Source organism: Cervus canadensis, chromosome 32, assembly GCF_019320065.1.
Source record: "Cervus canadensis isolate Bull #8, Minnesota chromosome 32, ASM1932006v1, whole genome shotgun sequence".
In the NCBI taxonomy this organism is placed as follows: Eukaryota; Metazoa; Chordata; class Mammalia; order Artiodactyla; family Cervidae; genus Cervus; species Cervus canadensis.
In genome coordinates this window covers 15,425,425-15,453,325 of record NC_057417.1, presented here as the reverse complement: position 1 = coordinate 15,453,325, position 27,901 = coordinate 15,425,425, and the positions used below count along the sequence as shown (strand labels likewise).

The 27,901-nt window shown below is 38.7% G+C and overlaps 1 protein-coding gene across 1 annotated transcript; it reads right to left on the bottom strand.

Annotated features, from left to right (window-relative positions):
• Positions 1–269: 269 nt before the first annotated feature.
• LOC122432998 (cytochrome b-c1 complex subunit 2, mitochondrial) lies at positions 270–27,748 on the bottom strand. Its single transcript, XM_043455387.1, has 14 exons — positions 27,591–27,748; positions 24,340–24,423; positions 24,093–24,242; positions 22,948–23,012; positions 21,523–21,579; positions 21,175–21,299; positions 18,712–18,809; positions 16,171–16,228; positions 12,717–12,812; positions 12,193–12,392; positions 7,518–7,598; positions 5,608–5,684; positions 3,809–3,962; positions 270–540 (listed from the first exon to the last, which is right to left on the bottom strand). Exons 1-14 carry the CDS (start codon positions 27,621–27,623, stop codon positions 457–459), a joined length of 1,362 nt encoding a protein of 453 aa, XP_043311322.1. The 5' UTR covers positions 27,624–27,748; the 3' UTR covers positions 270–456.
• Positions 27,749–27,901: the final 153 nt, after the last annotated feature.

Below are 27,901 nucleotides of genomic sequence, written 5' to 3'. Positions count from 1 at the left end.
AACTCTTTTGGAAAAAAGGCAAGAGGGGGTAAAACCCAGATCATTTAACTGTTCTTACCTAAGAATACACACTTTTAACTGCTTTTATCTTTAAAAGCCAATAATAATCTGGAGATAGTTACTCTGATAGCCACTTAAGCCTTAATTTTAAGTTTCTCATGCTTCTGTACTTTATAATTATATTCCTGTTCTCCTTAAAAGCATCTAAAGCAAAAACTCAACATAAAACAAATACCTGATGATTAACTTATTAGGAAAGATGCAAGAAAAACATTTAAATAGAATGCTTTATTGACTTTAGGTTAGTTGGGAACAATTACCTACATTTATGCTTTATGGTATTTCATCTCATTGGAAAAAAAGATAAATGTTACATTAGAGACTTTTCACTTTCATGTATTTGCTGCTCTGGGTTGACAAAATGTTCAGTTCTTTCCTGCAATATGGGATTCAGTATTAAAGGTCATCAATGAAAGGTGTATGCCCCAAATTTCCACTTGTTGCCATTGACTTCCGGCCAGAAACAAACTTCTTTGCAGCCTTTAAGATAGAAACAAAGACAGAAAGTTAATACAAATAAGCAAATAGACAAACTTCTGTTACTCTGAATATTTCATCCTTTGTGTGACTGAGCAAGCGTGATGCTCTAACGATGACAGTAGCTGTTAAAGAGCGAAAGGAATTTCTGACACTGCAAAATGGGGCAGTCTCCTGCAGCAGGGCTGTCCGCCTCTGGGTCTGTATTGCGATGGCAGGTAGTCCGAGTCAATGAGAATACACCGACTGTTAACTTGTCAAAGTTACACCACAGCCTGGTGTTCTTTATGCCACTACTTTAGAGTTCAGTCTGTTCGTTCACGTCAAGTGCAGTACCATGAGCAGCGGTGCTTAGACCAGCTTTTTAAATAAAGATGGTGTTGGAGGCAGCTGGCTTGGACTCGTGACAGTACAGTACATGAGACAAGGACAACCATTCGGAAGAGTGTACAGTGATGAAGCCTCTGTACAGCCAGCAAAAACAAGACTTGGAGCTGACTGAGGCTCAGACCATGAACTCCTTACTGCAAAATTCAGACTTAAACTGAAGAAAGTAGGGAAAACCACTAGGCCATTCAGGTATGACCTAAATCAAATCCCTTACAATTATACAGTGGAAGTGACAAATAGATTCAAGGGATTAGATCTGATACACACAGTGCCTGAAGAACTATGGACGGAGGTTTGTAACACTGCACGGGAGGCGGTGATGAAAACCATCCCCAAGAAAAAGAAACGCAAAACAGCAAAGTGGTTGTCTGAGGCCTTACAAACAGCTGAGAAAGGAAAGGCAAAGGAGAAAAGGAAAGATATACCCATCTGAATGTAGAGCTCCAAAGAATAGGAAGGAGAGGTAAGAAAGCCTTCCTCAATGATTAATGCAAAGAAAGAGAGGAAAACAATAGAATGGGAAAGATTAGAGCTCTCTTCAAGAAAATTAGAGATACCAAGGGAATATTTCATGCAAAGACAGGCACAATAAAGGACAGAGATGGTATGGACCTAACAGAAGCAGAAGAGATTCAGAAGAGGTGGCAAGAATACACAGAACTATACAAAAAAGATCTTAATGACTCAGATAACCCACGATGGTGTAATCACTCAGCTAGAGCCAGATATCCTGGAGTGCAAAGTCAAGTAGGCCTTAGGAAGTATTACTATGAGCAAAGCTAGTGGAGATGATGGAATTCCAGTTGAGCTATTTCAAATCCTAAAAGATGATGCTGTGAAACTGCTGCACTCAATATGCCAGCAAATGTGGAAAACTCAGCAGTGGCCACAGGACTGGAAAAGGTCAGTTTTCATTCTACTCCCAAAGAAAAGAAATGCCAAAGAATGTTCAAACTATCACACAATTGCACTCATCTCACACGCTACAAAGTAATGCTCAAAATTTTCCAAGCTAGGCTTCAACAGTATGTGAACTGAGAACTTTCAGATGTTCAAGCTGGATTTAGAAAAGGCAGAGTAACCAGAGATCAAATTGCCAACATCTGTTGGATCACAGAAAAAGCCAGAGAATTCCAGAAAAATATCTACTTCTGCTTCATTATACTACGCCAGAGCCTTTGACTGTGTGGGCACAACAAACTGTGGAAAATTCTTAAAGAGATGGGAATACCAGGCCACCTTACCTGCCTCCTTTGAAACCTGTATGCAGGTCAAGAAGCAACAGTTAGAACTGGACATGGAACAATGGACTGGTTCCAGATTGGGAAAGGAGTACATAGGCTGTATGAAGCACAAGCTGGAATCAAGACTGCCGGCAGAAATATCAATAATCTCAGGTATGCAGATGACATCACCCTTATGGCAGAAAGGGAAGAACTAAAGAGCCTCTTGATGAAAGTGAAAGAGAAGAGTGAAAAAGCTGGCTTAAAATTCAACATTCAAAATACGAAGATTATGGCATCTGGTCCCATCCTATCACTAATGGCAGACAGATGGGCAGACAACGAAAACAGTGACAGATTTTATTTTCTTGGGCTCCAACATCTCTGCAGATGATGACTACAGACATGACATTAAAAGACGTTTGCTCCTTGAAAGAAAAACTATGACAAATTTAGACAGTGTATTAAAAAGCAGAGACATTACTTTGCCAACAAAGGTTTGTGTAGTCAAAGCTATAGTTTTTCCAGTATTCACGGATGGATATGAGAGTTGGACCATAAAGAAGCCTGAGTGCTGAAGAGCTGATGCTTTAGAACTGTGGTACTGGAGAAGACTTTTGAGAGTCCCTTGGACTGCAAGGAGATCAAACCAGTCAATCCTAAAAGAAATCAGTCCTGAATATTCATCGGAAGGACTGATGCTGAAGCTGAAGCTCCAATTACTTTGGCCATCTGATGCAAAGAGCCGACTCATTTGAAAAAACCCTGATGCCGGCAGAGATTGAAGGCAGGAGGAGAAGGGGACAGCAGAGGATGAGATGGTTGGATGGCATCACTGACTCAATGGACATGAGTTTGAGCAACCTCCAGGAGATGGTGAAGGACAGAGAGGCCTGGCGTGTTGCAGTTCATGGGGTCACAAAGAGTCGGACACAACTGAGTGACTGAACTACAACGTCGATGATGAACTTAGGCGCCAAGTGAAATCAAGTCAGGATTGCTATCTTCCAATAGTCTGCATTTTTTTTCTACCCACAAGGATAGACCCCTTGGTGAGAAGATGGTTGAGACTGTGACATGAAAGGGGAGTTGGCATTTTTAATACGGAAAGGACTGATTTAGGGTTCATTTTGTAGTTCATGTACTTGTTAGGCATAGTAGGGAATACAAAGAGGTATAACACATAGTCCTTGCCCTCAAAACCAGTCAATTTTATAGGAAACAATATGTGAAGAAAAAAAAAAAGAACAAGGGCAGGAGAATGTCTTAGGCTGAGAAAACTAAAGAAAATCTTGAGATGGTGGACTGTGAAGGATTGGCAGGATAGAAAGTTTATTTTGGAGTGAGGAGGAAAAACACCAAACTTGACAATTAATGAATCATATGAAACTGCCAATATTTGATTCTTCTTGACCCTTAAAAATATTTAAAATAGTTTAACCTAATGGTAAGTTAGTTGAATGAGGAAGATACACAGACTTCCTGAGTTGACAAGGAAGCTATCTGCAGGTCTGATGGGATTGAGCCTCTGCCTCCACACCAGGCAGATAAGATAACAAATACCCTGAGAATAGCATATACACTCTTTATGCATTCCTTCTGAAATGGCATCATTAAGGACAAGTTATGTGATGTTAAACAGATTTTCATTTGCTTACATTTATGACATCAGCGTCAGCTACTGCATCAATCTGCTGAAGGACTGTGGATGGCGGAGTGTATGAACCAGCAGCTAGAGCCTGAGAACCAACTTCATCCAGGAAACCCTCAGAAGACTCCAATGACATCAGGTACCCAGCTTTCAGCTTGTTCCTGTCCATGAAAGGTGTGTAAGTAAGGCAGAAGGCAGTTTTATGGAGCAAGTTAAAGTATGTTCCCAAATCCTTAAACATGTTTGAATAAATATGCAAACTAACAGCTTTGAAATTTTAAGAGTGCTAAAGGTCTCCATTCCATTTCTTCAGTTTACCAACTATTTTATTATTTACATTATCATTTTGAAAGCTGTCATTATAAGATTATACTAAAAACCCAACAGAATGCATTTTAGTTTTAGACTAGAACTCAGATCTAGTTAAAAATATTTTAGTGTGAAGTCTTGATTACTGAAGGAATTCTAGCCTCCTGATACACTTTTGGTGATAATATTAGACATCTCTACTAAAGAAAATACCTGTGAAGTCTCTTCTCATTGTCCCTTTTAGCAGAATGCTGTGGACTGGGATTTGTCTCATTGAGGACAGAACAAGTGGGGAAGGAGAATATAGGTCTTTATAAGTGCCTATAGCTTAAATATGGGCACAAAAGCATCAGTTTGAAATAAAATCCAATTCATAATTATCCCAGAAAGAAACTGGTGTTCAATAAGGTACTTGAGTTATTTAACTCAAACTCAGTAGCAAGACATCCATTTAAACAAAATTATAATTTAATGTAGCAATTTTACCACACTGTCAGCTTAACTGAAAAAAAGATTTACCTGCAGTAAACTTTACCAAGAGATTATTAGTTTGTCCCTTCAGCAATGACACCTCACTTTCTCTTTCAATACAGGAAGACTAAGAACCAAAATGTTTTTGAACTAAAAACCTATCAACTCCATCAAAGTAGCAGGAAATAAACAGAACTTGACATTAACAACCAAAATTCTACAATTAAAAATGTTTTAATCTTCTGTATGAAAATGCAAGCTGCTTTGTAACTCTGTCCACAGTCTCTTTTAGAGAGACTCCCAGAACTACTGAGTTAACAGGTGTTTGTTGTTAGCACTTGCTGTTAGCACAGTGAGGACAGTGGGATTTAAAAAATCACCAAATAGATGGATGTTGCAATTTTTTAAACAGGTGTCTTTTATTGTCTATCAAATCAGTAAAGAGGAAAAAAAAAAGCTGCTAGTGGTTATGGTGGAACAGGCACTCCTGATGATGTGATTATAAACTGGTACAACCTTTTAATACTGTGACTGCAAAATATATAAACACAAACATATATTTTAATGCAGAGCCTTTCATTATAATATTTATAACTCTTGGCCCAGTTGCAAATCTATACCAAAAAGTAATGTGAAATATGAAATTTTTTTAAGCCCAAAGATATCCTTTATAGTTGACAATTTCCAACTGCCAACAAGTATATTCTGACATACCAATTACTTCAATAATCTGAATAAATGAAAAGAGCTTTATAAAGAGGTTGGTAATGATAATTATTTATTAACAACTATATATGTTAATTATTTATTAACAACTATATATGCAGTATTAGCAATTATGTTTAAAAATGGTGAAGAAAATATTCAAAATGTTAACAATTATATCTCCGGGTGGTAGGAATATATTTCCCTCTCCTTTAAACACTTTTTTGTACTTTTCAATCCTATTGTACCTTTATTACAATAGTATTTTAACTAGAAAAAAATACAACTTTCAAATAATTGAAAGTTAATACTGAGACTTACTTGGCAGCTTGGACATCTGCATTAGAAAGGTTTCCTTGAGCAACTGTTTTTACTTGGTTATAAGCAGCCTTGATAACCTAGGACAGAAAAGTAAAAGCTGGTCATCTTTGACCAGTGCCAGAGTCTCCTGCGGTACTCCAGATGCTCCTCCATGAGGCAGAAACAAGATGGAAACAGCTGTGTCCATTGGAATTTGTAAGTCACTACGTGCTGCTTGTACTTCCAATAAAGTAGCTGTTTGTACAATATCCAAGTAGCCAAGCTTCTTATAAACATTAAGGGGCAGAGGGCAGAGGATGGCAGTAGGGTTTAGGAAAAGAAAACTCAGGGATTTATAATTGCTTATGAAGAATAAGCGTCTTTTAAATTTCCCCAGGCTCTCAAAGTATCATGTAATTGATACTGCTATCTCTTACTATTCACTAAGAAGAAAGCAGTAAACCATACAGAGCCAATCTGTAAAGACTGTCCATGCCTGGAATGCTGGAGTCATGAAGGAATCAAGTTCTAATGATGTGAGTGGGTGTAATAAACCTGGCCCATGATTTGCTCCATCCCAACCTTGGCATCATTCGGGGTCTGTTAACTTACTTTACCCTCCAAGTCAGCTGCCTATTTCCATAGCCATACCCCAGACTTGAACACTGAAATCCTCAATTCCAAGACCTCTGGCCTGTTTTTAATCATGCTATCCATATCTTCCATTTTTGCCAACATCTCTAGTTCCTTGATTTGTCCACTTTCAATCTGTGTCCCTCTGGCTTTACTTCTTTAGCCTAAACCCATGAATTATTCTTTCAGCCACTCCTACGAGTGTTTCCAACTCCTGCCACCTCTTCATACTTCTGACCAGCCTACTTTGCAAGACTGCAACCTGGGATCAACCCTACAGCTTGCCTCCTCCATTTTTCCATTAGGCTAGACATCTGACTATGAATCCGCTGCTCTGCTCATTCTGTGTGCATCCAGGCACTCCTCTGTCCCCAACCTCTTAACTTTCTTTAAACTCTCCTTCTTTCTCTTATTCTCAAAACATGATTTAGCTTCCTGCCTCACCAGGGATGTACTTCCTCATCTCCGATATCCTGTTCTCCCATCAGCCTTTATGTCCAAGGATAAAATGTCTATTTATACTTTGGATCCTGCTTGCTCTTGCTTTTACAGATTTAATTCACCTATACTTTCCTATCTCCTATATTCACTCCAATTTCTTTCCTTTCAGTATGAATGTCTGTCTCTTCCTACTTAATCTCTCAGTGTAAACTCTACTAAAATCCCACCCACTCCCCTACACCTACACCAACTTTGCATTTCTTTCTTCTCATTCATTTCTTAATATTAAAATAAATTTTAGTTCACTTCCAGTGTCTTGTAAAAACTGATAATTGCCCAAGTTTGCTAAAACTACCAGACTTCCCTGTGGTAACTAAAGGGATGTTAATACAGAGTAGATCAAAAAATTGTTAACAAGTCTCTCTTTCTTGGTCTTCAAATATACCAGTTTCTCTTCTTTTTGTTTTCTTGGCCATTTCCCCTAGCTTGACCTTCAGTTTTCTTCTCCTACAAACTTTTGTAACCCTGATTTCAACACACTTTTCTGTTGAGGACTCCCAGTATACATTTTGGCCTTGACCTCACTTGAGTTCTCCATTTAGATGCCCTAGACGCAACTTAATGCCACATGTCCACACAGAACCAAAATACCAAGGAGGTGTTTCCTCCCTCTTTCCTGGAAGGATTAATATATACATTTTCCATTTTTAATTTTCCTGCATAGCAGGTAACACTTTAATGATATTATACTAGACAGAGAGCTGATAAATCACAGTATTCAAACATTCTATATTTTCAGTAAAAAAATGTTAACAGGAGAGAAAAATCTTGTGATAATTTTTCAGTTTGCAACTTACATCTCCAGCAGATGCAGCTTGTGAGATAGTGTAGAACCCAAAGAGTCCAGAATCTGAGTAACTGGCATTAAAAGCAGAAACCTGAAATATAATGAAACTTTACTGTACGTCATTCTACCAGGTAAAACAGGGTACAGTTTCCCTAAGGTTGTCTAGAGAAAATATGTACCTTCACAGTATAAGCAAAGAGATGAATTAATATTTCACTTAACTGGTTCTATTAAGGACTGAAGTGTACACAGGTTACCTTTTTCAGAACTATAATGGTTTTAACTTTTCTCATTTAACTCTTTCTAAAATGGATTGCTCACTTTCCTTGGTATTTTCTAACCTTTTGATGATTAAGGGTTAATGCAAACAGTAACCTGTAAACATTACTACATTACTAGTATAGATTCAGTACAGCTGAGTGATGCAGATCATGGTCCTTGACATTAGACAAACCTGCTTTCTTCCCTCTGCTGTTGGTGGTGACTTCCTTTTCACCAATTCACTTTTACTTTTTCTACAGACCAAAGTCAAACGGTTAGAAAATTTTTTCTGCTTAGAAGCAGGTGTCCAGGGGAGCAAGAACTTTAGCCTCTGGAAAGCAGGGCTATTTCTGTGTGTAGTCTGAGTAGAGTGTAAGCTCCCTGAGGTGGATATGACATCCTAGTGAAGTGCTTCTCAGTGTTTATGTAGACTGGTAACCTAAGGGTCACTCGTGTGTCTGAGCACTATGTGCTCAGCTGTATCTGACTCTTTGCAACCTCATGGATTGTAGCCTGCCAGGCTCCTCTGTCCATGGACATTTTCTAGGCAAGAACACTGGAGTGGGTTGCCATTTCCTATTCCAGGGGATCTTCTGGACCCAGGGATTGAAACCACATCTCTTGCATCTCCTGCGTCTGGAGGTGGGTTCTTTACCAGTAGCAATACCTGGGAAGTCCAAGGATCACTTGAGTTGTTATAAAAAACACACTTTCAGATTCTCACAACCGATCCACTCACTCAGATCACTACAGATGAAGCCCGAATTTTAAACTATATTCCAGGTGAAATTTGAAAACCATGGGTTTGGTCCATATGAAGCACACAAAGATATGCACTTCAATCACTTGAACTTTAATTACAATTCTGAGACTAACCTAGTCATTCTCCAAATTTCTGGCCAAATTCTAAAGTAGGAATTTCTGTTAAACTATGTCACTAGATTAAACTCCAACTATCCAAAGCATCATTAAGGTTCAATGGAAAAGAGTAAAGCATGAAAAAAAGAAAACAGAGTAGACCACAGACCCGAAGAAAGACCATTTGGAGGAACTCTAATTTAGGACTAATTTAAGATAATGGTTTGAAAACTGTGCTCCATGGAACCCTAAGGCTCTGTTTAGAAGATTCCAAGGGTTCCACTGTCAAGTAAGACTTCTACTTTTTTAAAAGCAAAAGCTTTTGTGTTGGGCATTGCAGCTGGGAAATGGTATTGGATTAAAAAAGGCTCCTCTGCTTAAAAAAAGTCTGATGCAACCACTCAAGTATTAAAAGGAAGGATAAAAAAAGAAGACTGATTTTAATTTCCACTGTTAAAGGTCAAATGGCCAAAGACTTACTAAAGCATAACCTACCTGTGCCATGAGCTATTGCTGAAATTATGAACAATATTTAGCTCTACAATTTTGTGTTACTTTTTAAAGATATCATTGAGTACAGCACTTTAACAGCATCATCTTTTAGGATTTTAAATAGCTCAGTCGAGTTCCTTCATCTCTACTACCTTTGTTCGTAGTAGTAATGCCTCCTAAAGCCCACCTGACTTCACATTCCAGGATGTACAGCTCTAGGTGAGTGACCACACCATCACGATTATCCAGTCATTAAGACCTTTCTTGTATAGTTCTTCTGTGTATTCTTTCCACCCCTTCTTAATCTCGTCTGCTTCTGTTAGGTCCTTACTGTTTCTGTCCTTTATGGTGTCCATCCTTGCATGAAATGTTCAGTTAGTATCTCCAATTTTCTTGAAGAGCTTGCTGGTCTTTTCCATTCTAGTGTTTTCCTCTATTTCATTGTTCATTTAAGAAGGCCTTCTCATCTCTCTCCTAGTCTTCTCTGGAACTCTGCATTCAGGTTTGGGTACACCTTTCCCTTTCTCCCTTGCCTTTCACTTCTCTTCTTCCCTGAGCTATCTGTAAAGCCTCCTCAACCACGCTGCATTCCTGCATTTCTTTTTCTTTGGGACGGTTTTGGTCACTGCCTCCTATACAATATTACGAAGCTACATCCATAGTTTTTCAGGCACTCTGTCTACCAGATATAATCCTCTCAATCTATTCATCACCTCTACTGTGTAATCATAGGGGATTTGATTTAGGTCATACCTGAATGGCCTAGTGGTTTTCCCTATTTTCTTCAATTTAAGCCTGAATTTTGCAATAAGGAGCTCATAATTTGAGCCATAGTCAGCTCTAGGTCTTGTTTTTGCTGACTGTACAGAGCTGTTTCATCTTTGCCTGCAAAGAATATAATCAATCTGATTTTGGTATTGACCATCTGGTGATGTCCATGTGAAGAGCCTTCTCTTGTATTGTTGGAAAGGGTGTTTGCTATGACTAAAGTATTCTCTTGACAAAACTGTTACCTTTGCCCTGTACTCCAAGGCCAAACTTGCCTGTTATTCTAGGTATCTCTTGACTTCCTACCTTTGCATTCCAGTCCCCTATGATGAAAAGGACACTGTTTTTTGGTGTTAGTTCAAAATTGGGAAAGGAGTGCAACCAAGGCTATATCTTGTCACCCTGCTTATTTTACTTATATGCAGAGTGCATCATGCAAAATGCCAGGCTGGATGTATCACAAGCTGATGATACCACCGTAATGGTAGAAAGCAAACAGAATGAGGGTGAAAGAGGAGGATGAAAAAACTGGCTTAAAACGCAACGTCCAGAAAACTGAGATCATAGGATCCAGTCCCATCACTTCATGGCAAATAGAAGTGGAAAAAGTAGAAGCAGTGACAGACTTTATTTTCTTGGGCTCCTAAATCACTGTGGACGGTGACTGCAGCCATGAAAGTAAGACGCTTGCCCCAGGGCAGGAAAACTAAGACAAACCTAGACAGCTATTAAAAAGTGGAGACATCACTTTGCTGACAAAGGTCCATATAGTCAAAGCTATGGTTTTTCCTGTAGTCATGTACGGACGGATATGAGAGTTGGACCATAAAGAAGGCTGAGTGCCAAAGAATTGATGCTTTTGAATTGTGGTGCTGGAGAAGACTCTGAGAGTCCCTTGGACTGCAAGGAGATCAAATCAGTCAACCCTAAACTATTGCTGAAGTTTAAGCTCCAATTAAGTTCACTGAACTGAACTGAAGCTCCAATACTTTGGCCACCTAATGAGAACAACTGACTCAGTGGAAAAGATTCTGATGCTTGGAAAGATTGAAGGCAAAAGGAGAAGGGGGCAGCAGAGGATGAGTCTGTTAGGCAGAACCACTGACTTAATGGACATTCAGTTCAGTTCAGTCGCTCAGTCGCATCCAACTCTTTGCGACCCCATGAACTGCAGCACGCCAGGCCTCCCTGTCCATTACCAACTCCCGGAGTTCACACAAACCCATGTCTGTTGGGTCGGTGATGCCATCCAACCATCTCATCCTCTGTTGTCCCCTTCTCCTCCCGCCCTCAATCTTTCCCAGCATCAGGGTCTTCTCAAATGAGTCGGCTCTTAGCATCAGGTGGCCAAAGTATTAGAGTTTCAGCTTCAACATCAGTCCTTCCAATGAACACCCAGGACTGATCTCCTTTAGGATGGACTGGTTGGATCTCCTTGCAGTCCAAGGGACTCTCAAGAGTCTTCTCCAACACCACAGTGCAAAAACATCAATTCTTCTGTGTTCAGCTTTCTTCACAGTCCAACTGTCACATCCACACATGACCACTGGAAAAACCATAGCCTTGACTAGACGGACATTTGTTGACAAAGTAATGTCCCTGCTTTTTAAGATGCTGTCTAGGTTGGTCATAACTTTCCTTCCAAGGGGTAAGCGTCTTTTAATTTCATGGCTGCAATCACCATCTGCAGTGATTTTGGAGCCCAGAAAAATAAAGTCTGACACTGTTTCCACTGTTTCCCCATCTATTTCCCATGAAGTGATGGGAAGTGAAGGGACCAGATACCATGATCTTAGTTTTCTGAATGTTGAGCTTTAAGCCATTTTTTTCACTCTTCTTTTTCACTTTCATCAAGAGGCTCTTTAGTTCTTCTTCACTTTCTTCCATAAGGGTGGTGTCACCTGCATATCTGAGGTTATTAATATTTCTCCTAGCAATCTTGAAACCTTCCAGCTTGTGCTTCTCTTCCAGCCCAGTGTTTCTCATGATGTGCTCTGCATGTAAGTTAAATAAGCAGGGTGACATGAACATGAAGTTCATGAACATGAAGTTAATGGACATGAAGTTGAGCAAACTCCAAGAGAGAGTGGGGATTTTGGATTTTTTAAGCATTCAATTCTTCTTTTTATATTAGAATAACAGTAAATTTCTGATAGACCCACTAAGGTCTTCAATTTTACAAAGATTTTCTTTATGTCATCTTAAATTTTAAAAGCAGATTAACATTAAGAGCAAGTTCCCAGGACAACACTGCAAACACTAGGCCTTTGAAAACAAAAGGAAAGATGTTCACGGTTCAGACTCACATCAAACGGCTGGTGAACTCCCTTGGCAACAGCCTGGTACAGACAGCTGGTGGCATTGCTGCCCCTCTTAATGTGCGGTCCAGCACCGAGGACGTGCTGCAGAACACTGAACGCGTTTGCTTCCGCACTTCCGATGGCCGCACTCTCTGCTACGAGAGCAGCATGGACGAGACTGTCTCCGTTCTGTTCTCGAATTTCACCTGGGGCCACGTAAACAAAGAGCAAAGAAGAAAGCAGGTTTTGGTTTTATTCTTCAATATTCTCTACGAGACAGTATTACTGCATTAAGATGAAGCTTTTCTCTGGCCTGGTGCTCTCCTAGATATCCTTCCCTTCCCCCAACACATTCACAAACATACTTAACACATAATACCCAAGCAACTGATACTTTCCACAATGGTACGATCTCTTTCCACATTGACACTGTTTGGAAGTAAACAATCAGGCCTATTATACTCCAATATGCTATTGTGGGGGAGAGGCGGCTTCCTGGTAAATTAACCTTAACAGAACAAAATGCTTACCTCCATGGTACTTGGCTTTTGCACCAGATAAACCAAGGCCACCCCTTATGTTAAGAAACTGTTCAGCAACTTGCTTTAGGACAGGATGACTCACACCTATTTCAGTAGAAACAAACAAAAAAAAACTATAGAACCAGAATTTCTAAAACACAATTGTAGAATACCTACTATTTTAATATAAGTAAAATATTATAATGCTACTCTTACAGAGATATGCATTTACAGTTTTATTATATATTCATCTAGAACCTTTTTTCTATCTAAATATTAATATTATCCTTCTTATTTTTAAAATGGTATCTTCTACTGATACTGTTTCTAACTTGTCTTTTGTAATTTACTTCTGAGTGGACTACACCAAACATTTAATGGTTATAAAGAATTCTATTATACCGATGTACCATTATTTGATCAATCTCTTCCTGATGGACATCAGTATATTTCTAATAACTGGCTATTAAAACAATACTGCAATATGCATCAAGAGGCATTTTCAAAAGGAACGAAGAGATACTCCACAAAATGGGAAAAATATTTGCAAATCATGTATCTGGTAAGAACAAACAACCCAATTAAAAATGGCCAAAGCACTTGAATGAACATTTCTCCAAAGGAGACACATAAACTGCCAAAAAGCACAAAAAAAAGATGTTCAATGTTATCAATCACTACAATCAAAAACCACAATGAGATACCACTTCATACCCATTAGGATGGCCATAATCAAAGACATATGATAGTACATATTGGTGAGGATGTGGAGAAGTTGGAATCCTTATACACTGTTGGTGGGAAAATAAAATGGTTCAACTGCTTTGGAAAACAGTCTGATAGTTCTTCAAATGGTTAAATAGAGAGATATCCTATATCCTAATCCTAGCAATTCTACTCCTAGGTATACACCCAAAAGAATGAAAAAGATATTTTGTTGAAAATTTACACATGAATGTTTATATTCTTAATAGCTAAAACATGCAGGAACAACTCAAATGTCCAACTGGTGAATGAACAAAATGGGGTAATGAAATATTTTTCAGCCAGAAAAGGGACTGGAACATTGGTACATGCTATAATATGGATTTACCTTAAAAACATTATGCTAAGTGACTAAGTGAAAGAAGTTAGTTACAGAGGCTATTACTGTATAATTCTCTTTGAAATGTCCAGAACAGTCAGCTCTCTACAGATAGAAAGTAGGTTGCCGGTTGCCAGATGCAAGGTGGTGGAATGAGGAGTGACTGCTAATGAGTGTGGGGTTTCTTTCGGGGATGATGGAAACGCTCTAAGATTAGATAGTGGCAACAGCTGCACAGCTCTGAGTGTGCTGAAACCACAAACTGCACACTTTAAAAGGTGGATTTGACACAATGCGAATTATACCTGTTATTATTTACAAAACAAATGAGCAAAATCCAACTACTGCAAACAATATTCTCATGCAAGTATTTTGTAAACTTGCCAAAATATTTCTGAAGGGTAAATTCTTAAAACAGACCTCCAAAAATCTACCAGTTTACACTCCTGCCAATAATTTTTGAGTGCCTATTTCTCCATACCTTGGTTAATACTGGGTAGTGTCAATCTTTTAACTTTTGCCAACTTCACAGATTAAAAATTTCTTAGTTATTACATCTTTTACAATAGTTGTATACACACATATAACACACTTTCTGCATGAACTGTTTGTTCTTCCTTTTGTCGATTTTTCTATTAAACTGTACTTAAAAGCTCTTTGTTCAGAGAAATTTGCCCTTTGTCATAGGTTTTGCAAATACTGTAATGAATTTAAAAGTTAGTACTTAAAAAAAAATTGACTAGCTTTTTTCTTTTCACAGTTGTGGAGGATTTATTTACATGCTATAAAACTGTTGGGGATATTTTAAACATTTTATTGATGTACAGCTGATTTACAATGATGTGTTAATTTCTGTTGTACAGTAAAGTGATTCAGTTATACATATACTTTTTCATTATGATTTATCACAGGAAATTGAATATAGTCCTCTGTAGCTTATATAGTAGGACCTTGTTGCTTATACATTCTATCTATACTAGTTTGCATCTACTAATCCCAAACTCGCAATCTTCCCTCCCCGACAACCCTCAGCAACCACAGTCCTGTTCTCTATGAGTCTGTTTCTGTTTCACAGATATGTTCATTAGTGTTGTATTTTAGATTCCATGTATAAGTGATATCATGTGGTACTTCTTTCTCTTTCTGACTTACTTCACTTCGTATGATAATGTTTACATCCAGTCATGTTGCTGCCAAGTGGCATTATTTCGTTCTTTCTAATGGCTGAATAATATTCTATTGTATGTATGTACCGTATCTTCCTTATCCATTCGTCAGCAGACATTCAGGTTGTTTCCATTAAAGACTAGCTATTAAAATCCTATCAGGGCTTCCCTGGTGGCTCAGTGATAAAGAATCTGCCTGCGAATGCAGGAGACACAGGTCTGGGATCGATCCTCGATCCGGGAAGATCCCAAACGCTGTGGGGCACCTAAGCCTGTGCGCCAGAACTACTGAAGACTTACAGGCTGTGCTCTGCAACAAGAGGAGTCACCACAGTGAGAAGCCTGTGCACGGCAACGAGGGTAGCGCCGCTCTCTGCAACCAGAGAAAAGCCTGTGCGGCAACAGAGATCCAGCACAGCCAAAGAAATTTAAAAAATTATGTATATAAAAATCCTATCACATACTGACTTTCTGACATAACACAGGGGAAGTTCTCAAATTTTGTTCAATCCAGTATTCACATAATTATAGCTTAAGGGACTATTTTTTTAAGTAACTCATACAGAGACAGTGAAACAGTATCTTTATTCTTAACTGTAAGTGCAACATCTACTAGCAGTGCACCTTAGTTTTTCTTTTTTCAATTAACCGCTTTCTAAAATGAGACAGAATGGAGACTTGTGTAATCAGAATTTAAGAAAATATGCAAGTGAGTATGTTTTTTTTTTTTTTTTTTTTGCAAGTGAGTATGTTATAAATTGAGGCTGGTTACCAATATAGTGATAGAATTACAATGCACTGGAAAGGTATCCCCTTCACTACCGCAACAATTACAAAAGGAAAAGTCAGCAACCTCAGGGAATTTCCTGACTATCTACCACTTTCTCTGGGAGCCAAGAACCATGGAACTGTAAGTTATCTAGATATTGATATAACTGTAAAACATGTATATATGATACATATATACATATGACAGTATCTGATTTTACAGTTTCAAGGATGACTCTGCCTTCTCATGGAATATAGTTTCCTGTGCTATGACAGAGGATCTTGTTGCTTATCCACTCCATACATAACAGCTGCATCTGCTCTTCCCAAACCAACCCTTTCCCGCGCTCCCCCTTGGCAACCGTACGTCTGTCTTCTATGTTTGTGAGTTAAAAGAACTACTCTTAAAAGCAGCAAACTGACACGCAGGTAATTGCCAACTTACCAAGTCCAATCAAAGCCATTCTTGCACTTGTAAAATGATTCTGTACAAAGTCATGTAACTGAGAAAGTGAAAACATTTATCAGGTTATACTGGTAGAAATATAAAGAACTATAAAAACATCAAAGTGCAGTTTAGCAGAAAATAAACAGTCAGGCTTAAAAGCTGCTGTAATGAACTATAAGGGACTACCTAGTACTGAATTAAATTGAGCTTTTAAATTCCATTGCTAGAACTGAATTGGTGATGGTTATGTAACTCTGTGAACAGAATAAAAACCTGAATTGTGCATTTTAAATGGTGAACTGTATGCTATGTAAATGACATCTCAATGAAGCTGTTAATGAAAAAAAAAAACACAACAAAAATTAGAGCACATATTGGCTTGAACTTGAAGAAATGGGACTAAGTTTGTGATTTTTATTATAATGTGATTTAAGTAGTACATCAGGTTCGTCTTTATACAAGTAGTAATAAAACACTGTTGTTAACATTCTATAGTAGAGCTAATAGTTATATCACTATGTTCCTCTTGCCTGTCTTTGAAGATTTTTTTGCTACTAAGTTACTGTCTATACCAGGGTTTCCAACCTGGATGATTACAGAATTATTTTGGGAGCTTAAAAAATATTCGTCAATGTCTCCCTACTAATATAAGCTAATACAGTAGATTCAATGTGAAATCTTGGAATCTTTATATAAATAAAGTAGGGCTAAAAACATGCATTCTCAACTATACTACTGCTCCCAAGAAAGTGAAAATTACTTCTTGGGGGAAGAAAAAAAAATCCTTTATATATAAAGTACAAATATACATACAGTGCATATGCAGATATACAGTATATCTGTGGTGTTAAAAATTCACGGGGCGGGGGGGGGCGCGGGTGGTGGTGGCTAAAAAGGTTTAGACTAATGTTTAGACTTGCTGAAGCTCAGTTTATGTAGAATTTGTGCCCTAAAATGAATGCTGTCTCCATCTATGGAGCCATCTTGGAAAGTCATATTTTATTTTTTTCCTGGTGATGTTTTTCTACTGAATGCTGCTTTTGGTCAAAGTGTTCCAGCACCAATTTCCTTAGAATTTCCTTTAGCCTAGGGATACATTTTAAAAATGCTAGTAACTTTGATAATCATGGTTAATATCTTGGTATTTGTCTATGATACACACACCTTACTTTTTGAAAAGTGGGACCCCTTAATACATCCTATTCATAAATTATTTTGATAATATGCTATGAAATTTTCACCATCAATCATTATTCTTGAATAGTTGAATAGTATTCCATTCTACAGATATTTAATATGTTCTTTAACTAGTTCTCCAATATTGGATATTAAACTTGTTTCTAATTTTTCACAATTATATACAATGCTACAATAGACATCCTTGTAGGTGAATGTTCTCTTATGTGCATTCTTTTAGCTACCTCAGTAACATATCTTCACAGAGTGAATCTGATTTCTGAAAAGCTTCAGAAACTCACTAGAGGTCAGTCTTATGAAACATACTGGCTGTTCCAAGTTGGATGATACCAGTTCTAATTTTTTTAAAAAGTGCCATATGAATGATAGGCATTAAATTGATAACTGAATAGTTTTCTTAACCAGGAAATAAGTCAGAAGAGGAAAGGGAAACAAAATTCAGTTTTCTATAGTGGATAACAAGAAATGAGAATTAAAAAAACCCTTAATTTCTGAGTCACATGTACTTTGGAAGTGTTGATAATTCCCAGTTTTTCTCTTAATGTCTTTTGCTAAAAAAATTATAGGGGAGGGGGGCTGAGAGTGGTAGGAGTAGGAAATTAAGATTATATACACAAGTCTACACTTGCAGATTTAATGCTTAATGTTCCGTATTTTGGAAGCCAAGTTCTATGATATATACATGACTGTGACGTGACAAATCTGTACTGTCAGCGAAGCGAGGCAGGTATACAGGAGAAGTAAACGGGCTGGTGAGCTGGCTGATGGCGGAATGGGAGGCAAGGGTGTGGAGTGAGTGGTCAGTCACAAGACTATGGTATTTAAATACTTATATACTATTTACAAGATACATATACAAAGAAAAGGGTTTAGAAGAAAAATATACCTAGGTGCTAACAATGAGTGCCTTCAGACAGCTGAGATTTTTTTTTTGTCTTTATTTTGCCTGTCTTTATTTTCTGAAATTTCTGTAATGAACGTGCCCCTTTCATAATAAACACTTTTTTTTTAGTTGAAAGATACACAAAAACTGTTCAGACAGAATTTTAGTTAAAAAGCAAGCTGATGAATGGGCAATCCCCTGGTGGATCAGGACTCTTTGCTCTTTACTGCAGGGGACATGGGTTTGATCCCTGGTAGGGGAACTGGGATCCCACAAGCTGCATAGTATAGCCTAAAAAAAAAAAAAAAAAGGCAGCCAAGTGATAGAAAAAAAAGCAAGCAAGAGAATCTCTTAAATTAGAGGATAAGAAAATTAGCAAACAAAACTGAATGGGAGATGAACATTCAAATTAATGTGAAAATGAGCACATTTAAAAATGTTAGGTGTTTTATCAGTACCTCATCTGGTGTCACTTTTCCAATCCTATAATCAGGACAATATAAGGAATTAGCCAAGGCATTTCTGTAAGCAGTAGCATGTAAATTTTCAATGATGTCTGTAAAATAAGTAAAGAAGCAGTTACAGAAACATTATTTAAATAAAGACAACACCATGTAAAGAGCCTTGAAAACAACTATACAACTTTGGTCATTGCATTCAAGCATTGAAACTTTACTATCATTTAACCTCTAGCAACTTCTAAAATTCTGCCAGTCGAATGTGCTGAGAAAAATAAGATTCTCTGATAGCAGCCTGTAAATGTCAGAATCCACCTCAACATTTCTCAAACTTTAATCTACCTAGCATCATCTGGAAAGCAGAATGGCCTGGGCTTCAGATTCAGAAGTCTGGGTCTAATTACAGTTCTGCAATCGACTTGCTGTGTCACCTTGATTAAATCAGCTAATCTGGATTTTGTTCACTTCTAGGTTCCCTCTCTAGGTAATGAGGGAGTTGTCAGGATAAGAGAAGATATGAAAGTGTTAGTGTTAGGTCACATTGCTAGCTTCCAGGGGTCAAATGCTACTGCCAAGCTGCACTCCTCCCTGGCACTGTTCCTACTTCTCTGGTTCAGTGTCTTTGCTTGAGGTGTTTGTCTTTTATCTGCTTATTATTTGGGCAGTCCCTCTATGCCAAGCACTGAGTTGGAAATACAGAGATGAGTTAAGACACACACCTCCCCTCAAAATGTTGAGGGGGAAACACTATAAAAGTATTAGGGTGTGATGTTAGTAGTATATTACTAGGGAAGGGCACTGAGAACTGGAAAGGAGTTAAGAGAAGTAAAATCTGGGATGAGTAGGTGTGTCCCAGGTGAAAGATCTGGGAAAAACATTTCAGACAGAGGAAACAGACAAAGGCATGAAGTATGACAACAGTTTGATTCAAAGAGGAACTGCAGCTAGGAGAGAAAGAGAGCAAGAAACAAGGGAGCTAGGCAGGTGCCAGATCATTGGAGTTAACATATATGCGAAGTTAAAAGACGCTGGGCCTCATCTCATGGATAATAAGAAGCCTTTAAAGGATTTTCACTGGATTTTCATGTCAGAATGATCAACTATCATGGAAACATGGAAGATGGACTGAAGAGGTATGCCTGAGCAGAGAGACACCAGTCAGCAGACTATAACAACTGCTCATGCACAAAGGATGAGGGCTGGAGCCTCACTGCTACCAGTGGGGAAGGAAGCTACTCAGGACACAGAAGTCATCTTTTCCACAATTTTACTATTCTATCGCTTTTATCAAAAGTCTGGAGTGACAAAGTTATCACCATGAAATATAATATGAGCAAACAGGAGTCAAGCACTCACTATGTTCCAGACACTTGGCAGGCCTGCATATGAATGAAGTCCACGCCGTTCTGAGCCCCTGCAGTTGGTCACCCGCTTATACCTCAGTGGTCTACCTGCACATTTCTGCTCCTACCAGAAGTTCTTTGACTTCTGAGAGTCAGTGGTGCTTTTTTTATCTTACAGATTTGTTCTGCCAGATATGCTTGTCAAGATTATATAACCAAACATTCTATAAACACAAACATGAATATAAAAAAGGTTTTTTTAAATTAAGTTGATTGCTTTGGAAAAACCCAATAAAAAGGAGTTGGCTAAACAATAATAGCAATATATAATAGTAAAAGTAGCAGCAGCAGCAGCAGCAATAAACTGCTGCCAGATTTGGTATAAGTAGAACAATCATTAAAAAACACCAGGGGGTGCTCTGACACAACCTAGAGGTGTGGATAGGGAGGGAGGTGGGAGAGAGATTTAAGAGGGAGGGAACATATATATACATATGGCTGATTCATGTTGATTTAAGGCAGAAACCACCACAATACTGTAAAGTAATTATCCTCCAATTAAAAATAAAAGACTGTTAAAAAACAAAAAACACCAGGGAACTTCCCAGGTGGTATAGTGCTAAGCATCCATCTGCCAATGCAGGGTCCATGGGTTTGATCCGTGGTCTGGGAAGATTCCACATGCCGAGGAGCAACTAAGCCTGTGCTCCATAACTACTGAACCTGCGGGCCTAGAGCCCACGCTCCACAGCAAGAGAAACCTGCTCCCCCAAACTAGATAAAATCTGTGCACAGCACTGAAGATCCAGTGCGACCAATAACTAACTAACTAACTAAATAAAACAAAAAAAAATCAGCGGTGGGAGGACGGGCATAAAACACAGGTGAAAGGCCTAGGATTCTGTAATAAATTTACATATTAACATGATGAAAAATAATCAACAATACAAATGTTTAGAAATGAACAATGTTTTAAAAAGTGGACACATTTTTGGAAAGTGTTATTTTCAAACCCAAGGCGAAAAAGAATGTCAACAGCAATTTTATTCCTCTACAAATTGATTTTCTCGAAATCCCAGTATCTTAGAAACAACGGAATATAATCTGAAAGTGCACTTACGAGCCTGTGGATTCTGAAAAGCCACAGCTTTGTCAATCCTTAGCTGAGACTGAAGGGCAGCCACCTCCCAGCGTCGAAATTCTGGTGCTGTGGTGACATTGAGCAGGAACTCCATTAGAATATCACTACAGAAGACATGAAGCTCAGAGTTACCAGTCAAAAATGTAAAACGAACATCCATTCTACACAACTCTAATGCTCTTTTTATTAAACTTCAGGCAGCTTGTGAGTGATAATCCAAAACCAACATCAGAGGTCATGCCACATAAAAAAACATAAGAGCAGAACTGAGCGACTAAGTATTTCTTTAAAAGCAGATCTTCTAAATAAACACACACAGGTACTCACACATCATCCCGCAGGCATTCCACAGTATAGGCCATGTTTTCCCTTGTTGAAGTCACGCTGAGTCAAAAATAAATTACAGTGAATTATCTAAATCAGAAGAATAAGCTTTCTCTTATATCTTCATTAAATCAATCTTTTGGAAAAAAATATTTTGAAGTATAAAAAGTATAAGTAATAGTGAAGAAAAATATGCACACTCAACTAAAGCTTTTAACTATTTAAAAAAATCTTAAATAAGAAAACAGTTAAGTATTTCAACTTGACAAAAAGGAAGAAAGTCCTGGCATATCACACTTGGATAAACCTTGAAAACATTCTTCTCAGTGAAGTCAGTCAGTCATAAAAAGGTAACAAATACTGTGTGATTCCACTGATATGAGGTACCTGGAGTAGTCAGAATCATGGAAACAACACAGAATGGTGCTGGCCTGGGGCTGGGGGAAGGGAAGGTAGTGTTTAATAGCTACAGAGTTTGGGCTGGGGAAGAGGAAAACGTTCTGGAGATGGGTGGTGGTGATGGTTGCTCAATGACACTATTGTTATAGAACTACACATTTTAAAGGTGGTAAATTTTATCTTATGTGTATTTTACCACAACTTAAAAAAGAAAAGGCAAGTTTAAAGTTGAAGATCTCTTTGTATCCTTCCCAGGTTCTCACACTTTCTCCCACTTGAGACAAACATAATAATAAGCATTACATATTATTTTGTTAAAAACCTCCTACCTTCAAAAAATCTTAAAACTTGTTTTCCACAAAACATTTTGTTAATTCTGCCATGTTGATACAGACTGAATTCATTTCTTTTTTTTTTTCTGAATTCATTTCTTAACTGCTATTCATTCCTAACTGTAGTAGTCCCAGCATATTATTGTATCATACTTTACTTATCCACCTCTTTAAAGACAGGCATTTAGATTGTTTCCAGTCACAATAAAGAACTCCTTTGTGCATGTGGATTAAAAATTGTTAGGTTGTAGAATATGCTCATTTTTAATGTTAACTGGTATTTCTTGATTCTTTCCTAAGTAGCTGTATCAACTCATACTCCCACCAGCAGTATAAAATGGTACTGAACTGTTGATTATAAGTGAAGATCATTGTTTCTGGCCTCTTCTTCTGGGAACAGCCTATTCCTATCTTTGTTCCTATCCATTTACTCTTTGGTTGTTTTCCTAATTTGTAGTTTTTTATTTTTCCAAATAATCCTCTCCATATTACATATGTTGCAAATACCTACTTTTAGTTACTTAGATTTTTACTTTAAGGCATAAAGATGTTTTACATTTATGCAGTCAAATTCATCAGTCTTTTCCTTCTTGAGCCTTAAGAAACTGTTAACCACCTTGATAACAGAGAAAAGTTCCTTTACAACTGATCATCTTCTGGTGTTTTCAATATTTCTGATTATTTATTTTTAACAAACCTTAATTTACCACCAACTGCTTCAATTCCACGGGTTATCTTGAAAGATGAAGCTCCTTTTGTAGTCTTGGAAAAGAAAAAAACAACAATTTTTGGTAATTTTTAATGCCTGAGTTTGCCAAACATCACTTTATGTCAAAATCTAATGTTTGTCATTAAATTCAAAAGGAACACTAACTAAAAATACTACCTCCTTTTAAGAAATACCCAACGAAGTTAACCCAAAAGCACAAGTATAGATTTTTATATAAAGCACATTTAGATAAAAATTCAATTATCAAATACATGCTTGTTGGATTCATCAATCTACTGTGAAAGAGATTTGCATATGGGAAAAAAATAATTTTCTTTCAATTTCTGGCACTTTTTAAAAATTAAAAATGTCCTTTTTTGGTACATGATTCTTTTATTTTTTAAAAAATTAATTAATTTATTTTAATTGGAAGCTAATTACAACATTGTGGTGGTTTTTGCCATACACTGACATGAATCAATCATGGATGTACATGTGTCTCACCATCCTAAAAATGATATCTTTTTACTGATTTCTTATGCTCCAGCATGAACATCCGGATGGACACTAATTTACTGCTTCTCTGCGATAAGTATCCTGTGATTTTTCACATTATATTAGGGGACTGTACTGGGCTGAAAACTGATCCCCAAAATTCATGTCCACCCAAGAACCTACAAAAGTGACCCTGTTTGGAAACAGCCTTTGCAGATGTAAATATTTAAAATGAGGTCATGCTGGATAAGAGTGTGCCCTTCAGTAAGAGGGATGTTTGGATACAGAAACACAGACAGACAGGGCCACGTGAAATCAGGGGCAGATACTGGAATGATGCAGCTGCAAGCCAAGGAATGAAAAGGACTGCTGGCAACCACCAGAAGCTGTGGGAGATAAAAGCATGATTCTTCCTAGAGCCTTCAGAGGAAGCATGGCTCTACTGACACCATGACTTTGACTTCTAGCCTCTAGAACTGCGACAGGATAAACTCCTGTTGTTTAAGCCACAAGGTTTGTAGTAACTTGTTATGGCAGCTCCACGAAACCAACACAGGGGTGTTGCTTTTAGTTTTTCTCTTCTGTAGGACCAAGACACCACAGATTTCTAAACACACAAAAGTAGTAAAGATGCTTACCAAACTGGATGCAAGACGAAGCAGATGAGACGTTCCTAAATTGTTGGAGTTCTCATATCTGCTGCCTGCTTTAATGAATAAACCAATTCTTGATGCAGGAACATAGTTTTCGAGAGACGCAATCACTAAACCATTTGGTAACCTGGTAAACTGTGTATAAAATAAAGTAGGGATGTGATTAATGTCTTTATGTTACCAAGAACAGTAAGGCGTGTATGTGTCCAGTGAGTACCTCAGGGGGACTAACCTCAAGGTCCTGAGGATGTAGAGGCACTCCTGCAGGGGCTGCTGCGGCTTTAGCTTTAGGAGCGACTTTCAGGGAATAAAATCTCTAAACACAAAAAAAGACAGGTTACCATATTTCTCAAAAGAATAGTGCATTGTATCTGAGTTGGCCCAAGCAATAGAGGGTGTTCAGTGGTAAAAAACTCCATGGGAGGATTCAGCTGATTAACCTATTAACTAACCCACCAGTTTACCCATGCCACTCTTAAATCTCTATTTGTGATCTGCAGGGCTTGAAGGAACGCTGAGTTGAACATGTTCATTTCTTATATAAAGATTCACTACATTTTAACTACCTTATTAGAGCTCCAAGTGGTCCTTTCTAGGCTCTAATGCTTTGGAACTTTTAAAAGAAGTGTGGAATAGCCACATTCAGACCTTTTTATAGGTTTTAGCATTACTGCTTCTCTTATCTGCCTAAAGAGTCTCATCTTTTTAGTCTACTTTCCAATATGACTTCATTTCCTTAATCATTTTAGTAACCTTTAAAAAGCATATCAAAGAAAACTTCATCCAAGCCCCCAAATATTTCCCAGAGTATCTTCACTCTCTTTTGTGCTACATTAAGACTACACAATTAAAGGTTTTTTTTTTTTTTTAATCTTCTTTGACTAATATACCCTGAGATTAACAACAGCTTCATTCACAGCAGATTCTCAGAATGTAATATGCAGCCATGGGACGGGATCCTCTTAAACGTCAGATAATGGATCCAAAATGTGTAATTTTATTCAGCTTTCTTCTTGGCGAATGATATACAATGCCACAGAATTAATTCTGATTATGTTTAAGGATCATAAGGTTACTAGTGGAGATGCTGAGAATTAAACCTTAGTACGCCCAGGATTAAACGAACATGCTGCCTGAGTTTCCCAAGAAGCCCCTCAGAGGCTGCAATGTCCCTACTTCATGTTGTGCAGGAGGGCTGCTGGTTGTGCATTCAGCTTCAATGCTGTACTATTGAAAAGTTGGTTCCTCGTTTTCATTTGCTGTTCAGTTCAGTTCAGTCGCTCAGTTGTGTCCGACTCTTCGCGACCCCATGAACTGCAGCACACCAGGCCTCCCTGTCCATCACCAACTGCCGGAGTTTACCCAAACTCATGTCCATTGAGTTGGTGATGCCATCTAACCATCTCACCCTCTGTCGTCCCCTTCTCCTCCTGCCCTCAATCTTTCCCAGCATCAGGGTCTTTTCAAATGAATCAGCTCTTCCCTTCAGGTGACCAAAATACTGGAGTTTCGGCTTCAACATCAGTCCTTCCAATGAACACCCAGGACTGATCTCCTTTAGGATGGACTGGTTGGATCTCCTTGCAGTCCAAGGGACTCTCAAGAGCCTTCTCCAACACCACAGTTCAAAAGCATCAATTCTTCTGTGCTCAGCTTTCTTTATACTCCAACTCTCAAGTGCACACATGACTAATGGAAAAAACATAGCCTTGACTAGACAGACCTCTGTTGACAAAATAATGTCTCTGCTTTTTAATATGCTGTCTAGGTTGGCCATAACCTTCCTTAGTGCTTTCAAATTATAAGTTACAAATAGCTTTACTTTATCATCATCAATTTCATTCGCTGGGTGTGGTACAGTTAACTCTACTAGTGATTCTAGCTTTTGATTTTTCCAGAAAGTAAAAAATTTAAGATATGTGGGCACATCAGTTGCTAAGGTAGATTTAGGTGCTCTCCTCTCAAATGCGCCTGAGCAGTGACACTTCGTCATAATGTACTTTCTGTAATTTGTTCCATTCAAACCTGTTGCAACGAATTATCCTAGTAACTGTCCATACAATTACTATTTTGTTTTAATAACAAAAGATGTATAAATTTATTCTTAAAGTAAGTGCTGTAAGTAGAACCAACAATTGCTTTCAAGCTTACTGCAATTTGTTTACATTGGTCCTCTTCAACTCTGTTATCTTTGAGTTCTTTTTTCTACTGAAAGGTGAGGATGGAATGAATGAGGAGATGGTTTTGAGGTTTTTTGCCAGTCCAACTGGACTTCCCTCTAAGGGTTATTAAAATCATCGGTTAATTTAGGGGTGCTAAGAAGGCTAAGAGAATTACAGTCTAAATCAAGGTCATTTGTATAATTCATAGTTTATCTATTTAAATATTAAGTACCGGGAAACTCCATTCCCTGGTTTTTCGAACCTTCTTCTAGTAGATTACTACGTTTCTTAGCAACCCAGGCTCTCTTGGTATTTTGAGCTGGATAATTCTGTTGTGGGTGGCTTTGAGCACTGAAGGATGTCCAGCAGTAGCAGTCCCCCGCCCCTCAGGTTGTCACAACCAAAAATGTCTCTAAAGTGAAGTCGCTCAGTCGTGTCCGACTCTTTGCGACCCCATGGACTGTAGCCTATCAGGTTCCTCCCGCCATGGGATTTTCCAGGCAAGAATACTGGAGTGGGTTGCCATTTCCTTCTCCAAAAAATGTCTCTAGATGTTGCCAAATGTCCCCTGGGGGCAAAATTGGCCTCGAAGAGTTGTTTTAATCTCAGAGGCTGAGACTGTTCCCTCTTGATAACCACCAGTCCACAATGATATAACACTGATACAGGAGTTTTCCCCAAGTGACAGCTATGTGTCACTCGGACATGGAGGAGGAGCCTTAAGAAGCTCCAAAGGAAAGGCCAAGAACCCCTCCTGGATAAATATTAAAACGAGATCAAGAAAAGCACACTTTATGCAGCCAGGACACGACAGTAACAATCAAGTTCAAGGTTCACTGAAAAACGCTATACAGGTATTAGCTCATTTCTTTCTTATGATTTTACTCATAAGCCGCTTAACAGTTGGAGAAGCTGATGCTACATGATATGCCAAGAAACACAGGCAGCAGCTGATAGGGTAGGGATGGGGGCCTAGGTCTACACCGGCCTCCCGCGACACAAATTTCGCGGTCTCCTTCACCTGCACGCAAGAGCAGCAATGACCTTCAAAGATGTCGCCACCGAATCGCTTCACCTCTGCTCTCAAGGCCCCCCTCTCTCTCTGCACGTTTTCCTGCACTAGGTCTCCTCTGCTCAGAGCATGAGCGGGCCTTCCAACGCCTGACCCACCCAGCCTGGAGCCCAGTTGGCCCGCAGGGTTCAGCTGAAGGGCAGAACGAAGCCCAGCGCCCAGGGGCCCCAAACCAGGCAACTCCGGTCCGTATGACCTTGCTGACCATCTGCTCTCCAACCCTTCCCCAAGCCCGCCAGCTGTGCTCACCGAGAGGGGCCCGGCTCTGGTTAACAGCTTCATTGCTCAAGATTGTTCTGAGCCTCGGTCACTGCCGCCTTAGAAAAAGCAAGATGGTGGCGGACGGCGGCAGTGGCCCAGCTTTCCCTGCGACACTCTTTCCCACGTCTCTTACGTGAGGGACTCTCTAGACGACCGGCTGCGCTCTACTGCTCCTTGGAGGTTGGGCCAGTCTAATTCCTCCAAGACATAGGATAGGGAGACGCATGATTTCGTAAGGGAGTATTTAGAAGATAATTTAAGTTACCGCTTTTTTAGTTCTCTTCCTGGCCTTGATATCC